Source organism: Delphinus delphis, chromosome 4 (genome assembly GCF_949987515.2).
Source record: "Delphinus delphis chromosome 4, mDelDel1.2, whole genome shotgun sequence".
Lineage (NCBI taxonomy): Eukaryota > Metazoa > Chordata > Mammalia > Artiodactyla > Delphinidae > Delphinus > Delphinus delphis.
In genome coordinates, this window is record NC_082686.1 from 17774749 (window position 1) to 17780748 (window position 6000).

The following is a 6000-nucleotide window of genomic DNA, read 5'->3' on the forward strand; positions in this document are numbered from 1 at the left end:
TTATTCATCTAATTGTGTTGGGCCATCTAGGTCAAAACCCCTGCAAGTCCAATTATATCCTGTGTTTTAATATATTTCAAAGGTTCAAGGCTCCTTAGAAATGATCCAGTCTAACGTTTTGCTTTACAAATGAGGGAATTGGGACTCTGAAAGTTTAAGACTTACCCAGTTTTACTTGGCTGATAAATGCCAAAGTAGAGGCTATAGCTTAGGTCATAAAAATAGGATGCACAGGCCATTTGTAAAAAAGAAAAAAAGAAACCAAAAAAGAAAGAAGGGTAAAAATTCAGGAACCAAATGAGAAATAAAATTATTTTTTTAAAAAATAATACCTTACCTTATGTACTGTATGCTGTGTATCCTTCCTACATCAACTTATAAACCTCTTTTTATAATGCTAAATTTAGCATTAAGCTTTTTTATTTACAACAAATATCCACATATTTGATGTCACCTGAAAAGGGGAAGGAAGACATTCATGATAGCAACAAGCAGGATCCCACATAACTGCTTGCAAATTGATTTGACCAAGATTATAGTATGTGGTACAAATGACCTGTTTGAGTATCCTATATAAATTATCTTGGCCTAGTGTGATCGATAAAAGAGAACATTGATCTTGGAGCTGGAATATTTGCAATCACGCTCTGGCTCAGTAATTCACTAGCTATGTGATCTTTGAAGAGTCACTCAACTTCTTTACAATTAGCATCCTTGAGAGTAGAATGGAAATAATAGTAATTATCTTGCAAATGAATGTTGCTGTGAGGACCAAATGAGATAATGCACATTAAACTACTGCACTAAGTTCAAACCTCTTCACAAATATGATCCAATTTTAATTCACTCCTCCCTCAATTTTCTTCGTGTCAGTAAAGGGCAACTCAGTCCTTCTACTGCCTAGTACCAAAACTTTGGCGTCATCTTTCACACCTCATTTTCTCTCACACCCCACATCCATCCATCTGCACATCCTCTCAGTCCTACTTCCAACATATGTCCAGAATCTGTTTGCCCCTTACCACACAAGCAGAAGCACTGCCATCTGGTAGTCATTGTCTCTTGCCTGGACAAATCCAGCGGTCTTCCCACGGGTCTCCTGGCCCCTGGCCCCTCACAGACTCTTTTTCACAAAGCAGAGAGAGCCATCACTTTATCACCTAAGGCAGATGGTGGTATTCCTGGGCTCAACCCTCCAATGGCTACCTTCTCACTTAGAGTCAGTGTCCGAGATCTCTTCATAACCTGTGAGATGCTAAAACATTTGGTCCCTGCCCTGCTCTGAGTCCCTTCTACACTGGCCACTTCCCTTGCTCTGCACTAACATATTGGACTTCCCAACACTCCTCAAACATGGCAAGTGGCAGCATGTGCACTATTTCCTCTGCCTGGAACAATTTTTAACATTTAATAAGCAGTGCTTCCTCTAGAATTCCTTTAGATGTCTGTTAAATGTCACCACTACCCGCCCCCCAAAAAGGTGGTGGCTTCCATAAGTGAATAGGAGCATCTCTCCCCCATCCTCGTCGTTCCTCTATCTTCTTACTCTGTTTCTTCACAGCTCTTAATCAACAGATATTGTCACATATTTTGTTTGGGGGTCTAAGCCCCACCCCACTAGAATGTCCCTTCCATGGCAGCATGCTTAGTATGTAAGAATGCATGTATTCCTTCATGGCAGGTACTTGTACTGAGGAGATAGCCCTGAAGAAAAGAAGATTCCCCTGCCTTGCCAGCCACACTTCATACTTCATAGTTATATGAAAACATCTGCATTCATTCATGGTAGCCAAGGAAGCTGGTTAATGTCTAAAGTGTAAATAATACCAAGAAGGGTGCAAAGAAAATGAATAAAGAGTACAAAGGGAAACTATTTTACTAAAACATCAAGAAATCAGAGCATGACTATTTACAATAGCCAGGACATGGAAGCAACCTAAGTGTCCATCAACACATGAATGGATAAAGAAGATGTGACTCGTATGTACAACAGAATATTACTCAGCCATTAAAAGAAACAATAACTTGAGTTATTTGTAGTGAGGTGGATGGACCTAGAATCTGTCATACAGGGTGAAGTAAGTCAGAAAGAGAAAAACAAATACCTTATGCTAACACATATATGTGGAATCTAAGAAAAAAAAAATGGTTCTGATGAACCTAGGGGCAAAACAGGAATGAAGACACAGATGCAGATGTAAAGAATGGACTTGAGGACATGAGGAGGGGGAAGGGTAAGCTGGAACGAAGTTTAGAGAGTGGACATATACACACTACCAAATGTAAAATAGATAGCTAGTGGGAAGCAGCCGCATAGCACAGGGAGAGAAGCTTGGTGCTTTGTGACCACCTAGAGGGGTGGGATAGGGAGGGTGGGAGGGAGACGCAAGAGGGAGGAGATATGGGGATATATGTATATGTATAGCCTATTCACTTTGTTATACAGCAGAAAATAACAGAACATTGTAAAGCAATTTTACTCCAATAAAGATGTTTAAAAAAAAGAAAAGAAATCAGGGCATGAATCCTCATACTTCCCAGTGGCTCTGGAAGCTCAGTTTGAGGCCTGCGCAGTGCTGAGAGTTCCCAGCGATTCTCGTGAACATGAGTCAGACTCTAAGAACAGGATTAAAAAAAAGGCTCTCCCATCTAATTCCCTTACCCTATATTCTTCGCTTTCTTGACACTCTGTTTGGTATCATTTAAACTCTGAACGTCACCAGAACTTATTTTAACTGTTATGAAGTACAGTTGTTGGAGGAAAGGGATTCATGCAATGGGGACGTGGTAAAAGGAGTATAAAGTGTGAGTCGAGAGGCCTAGAACTGCCACTCATTAGCTCTGGAGTGAACTTGTGCAAATACTTTAAAACATCTCCACGTTATAGACTTTTTAGGTAAGATGGAATGTTTTCTCCTGGCTTTGTTTGAAGCCATTGTAGAAACATCTCATCTCTTAATATTAGATACTTCAAAAAAAAAAAATCCTCTGACAGAATCTAGTCCAAATGTATTAGAAAAATTAAGATAATGAATCAAATTAGGGAATTCCCTGGCAGTCCAGTGGTTAGGACTCCGGGCTTTCACTGCTGAGGGCCCATGTTCAATCCCTGGTCGGCAAACTAAGATCCTGCAAGCTAAGTGGTGCGACCAACAAAAAAAAAAAAAGCTAATGAATCAAATTGAATAGATAAGCAGCATCATCAGCATTGCGTCTTCTCTCTTCAACACAGTAGGAAGCTCTGACACCTGTCTGGCCATCATGGTAGGTCAGATGCCCGATAGAAAGGGGCCTTCCCTGGGGATAAGCCTCGTCTCCAATTCAGAGGAAATGTTTGAGTGGGTAACACATTTGGATTTTACATATATGAATCCGTTATCCCGTATCCTCTAAACTTTAGTAAGAATTCAGAAGTGAATAATTAAATTTCACACACATCCGTCAAACTGCACAAGTAAAGTATTTGTTTCCATTTAAATAACTAGGAAAGTAAAACATATGAGGACCTTAATGTGAAATTACTTAGGCAAAGATTTGGGCAAAAGATGACTCCTCCCTACTGGTCTAGTCCCTTGGTGCTTAATTAACCTTTCTGTCCTTGTGTTTTCTGCAACCTTATGGGTATCAGAGATATTTATGCCTTTGCCCATTTTCCTGAGCAGATGATGGGTCATTAGAGATCTATCTCATATGTCACTCACCATAAAGCATCGCTCAATTGACCATAACACTTTGCAGACCCTAAGCTTTCAGGGAAATTTGCTAAGGCATTAAGGATTCTTTTGTCCTTTGATGATTCTGGTAAGCTACGGTTACGCAGTTAAAGAATTTTATGTTCTATTTTCTGTCTTGCCTCAGGAAATCCAGAGTTTTAGTAGAAATGGAGTCAGAGCCTCTAACCTGTCTATAGCCCAACAAATAATTAAATCCGTGGTTTCCCAACTAGTCTGCACCTTGGAACAGTGTGGGGAACTCTAAAAGGACTGCTGCCTATGACCCATCCTGAAAGATGGGGATTTAACTGTTCTGGCGTCTGGGGATTTAAATTTGTAGGCTTTGGAATTTTTAAAAGATCCTCACATGATCTTAATATGCAAACAAGCTTGAGGAACGTTCATTGAAAGACTTCTATGAGATTAATTGAGGGTAGATTTTTGCTGGTTTGTGTTTACGGGCATTTTGTGCCAGAAAAAACCTAAAGTAGCTTTGTAAAGATGATAAGATTTGATAAGGATGTGTGATTTTTGTGTAAATCTTTAACTAAAGGTAGTATAATTTTTAAAACCAAGGCAGGTTGCTAACATCATCCTAATTTTGAACATCATAATACAAATGTATACAATGTGATAGTCTAACTGCAATTTTATTTTGTTCTAAGAAAATTAATTTTTGAAGGCAATTTAAAATGAAGCTTTTTAATACATTAAAACTTTATATTAAGGTAAGGTGAGACTTTTAGAGAATTTCTATTTGTTTATCCGTTTGTTAAGCATTTACTTACTTTTCTTTCCTCCCCTTTCTTTTTTTCTCTCTCCCCTGCGGACATTCCTGCTTCCAGCAAGGGTTACACTGATGTTGTGAGGATCCCGGAAGGCGCGACTCACATTAAAGTCCGACAGTTCAAAGCCAAAGACCAGACTAGATTCACTGCCTACTTAGCCCTGAAGAAGAAAAACGGTGAGTACCTTATCAATGGAAAGTACATGATCTCCACTTCGGAAACCATCATTGACATCAATGGAACAGTCATGAACTATAGTGGTTGGAGCCACAGGGATGACTTCTTACATGGGATGGGCTACTCAGCCACGAAGGAAATTCTAATCGTACAGATTCTTGCAACAGACCCAACTAAAGCCTTAGATGTCCGTTACAGTTTTTTTGTTCCCAAGAAGTCCACTCCAAAAGTAAACTCTGTCACTAGCGACAGCAGCAATAAAGTGGGATCGCCTACTCCACAGCTGCAGTGGGTGACGGGCCCTTGGCTCGCCTGTTCTAGAACCTGTGACACGGGCTGGCACACCAGGACGGTGCAGTGCCAGGATGGAAACCGGAAGTTAGCAAAGGGATGTCTTCTCTCTCAGAGGCCTTCTGCATTTAAGCAATGTTTGCTAAAGAAATGTTAGCCTGTGGTTATGATCTTCTGCAAAGACAACTGGATGATTCATCACTGACACAGTCGTGGTGAACACGAGGTCAACCGAAAGCACGGAAAGTCACACTTCAGGGTCATTGTCAACAGGAGTCCGATTATGGGCAGAATCTGCTCTCAGCGACCAAATAAAGATGTGCACTGCTTCATGGGACAGTGGTGACCTTGGAATATAGAAAGACTTGGGAGTTATTGAACATCCCCTGGGCCTACAAGAATACAAAAACACTGATGAATGTAGGATCAGGGGACATTTGAAGATGGCAGAGCAGTCTCCCCCTTGTCACCTACCTCTTACAGAATGTCTGCAAAGGCATCGTAATCATTTTCGTGCATATTATTTACACAGTAGCTTATTTTTACTGTTTGTAAATACATTCTTCCTTGGTATGTCACTTTATATCACTTGGTTCTATTAAAATATATATATATATATATATATATTTCTATAAAAAAGTGTTTGACCAAAGTAGGTCTGCAGCTGTTTCCACTCCTTCCAGTTTCTAGAAAGAGCTGTGGATGTTTTACTGGAAATTAAGAACTTGCTGCTGTTTTAAGAAAGATTTAGTATATGTTTAGACTACAGGAGATAAAATTTTCGTCAAAAACCGTTTTGACAGCAAGAATCTTCTGAGAAATTCTGAAAAGAAAAAAGAAGCTCAATATATCTAGTCATTAAATACATACAGGGGTCCATTTATTTAAGCCTTTGACTGCCTGTATTTTTTCAGGCAGCCAGCCAAACTAATGCATAATTAGGAGGTAGAAGAAATGGTTGTGTGTGTGTGTATGTTATCGAGTCTAAAAATTAGTTTCCTCCTGTTAGAATTTAAAAAGAAAACAAATAC

General features: G+C 39.6%; 1 protein-coding gene across 1 annotated transcript in view; it reads left to right on the forward strand.

The window, feature by feature from the left end:
• The window catches only part of ADAMTS5 (ADAM metallopeptidase with thrombospondin type 1 motif 5), a 44553-nt gene extending 39062 nt beyond the window's left edge, over window positions 1-5491 (forward strand). Inside the window, exon 8 of the mRNA XM_060009830.1 lies at window positions 4559-5491. Within this exon, the coding sequence (XP_059865813.1) occupies window positions 4559-5126 (568 nt within the window). The 3' untranslated portion in view covers window positions 5127-5491. The remainder of the gene's footprint in view (window positions 1-4558) is intronic.
• The last annotated feature ends 509 nt before the right edge of the window (window positions 5492-6000 follow it).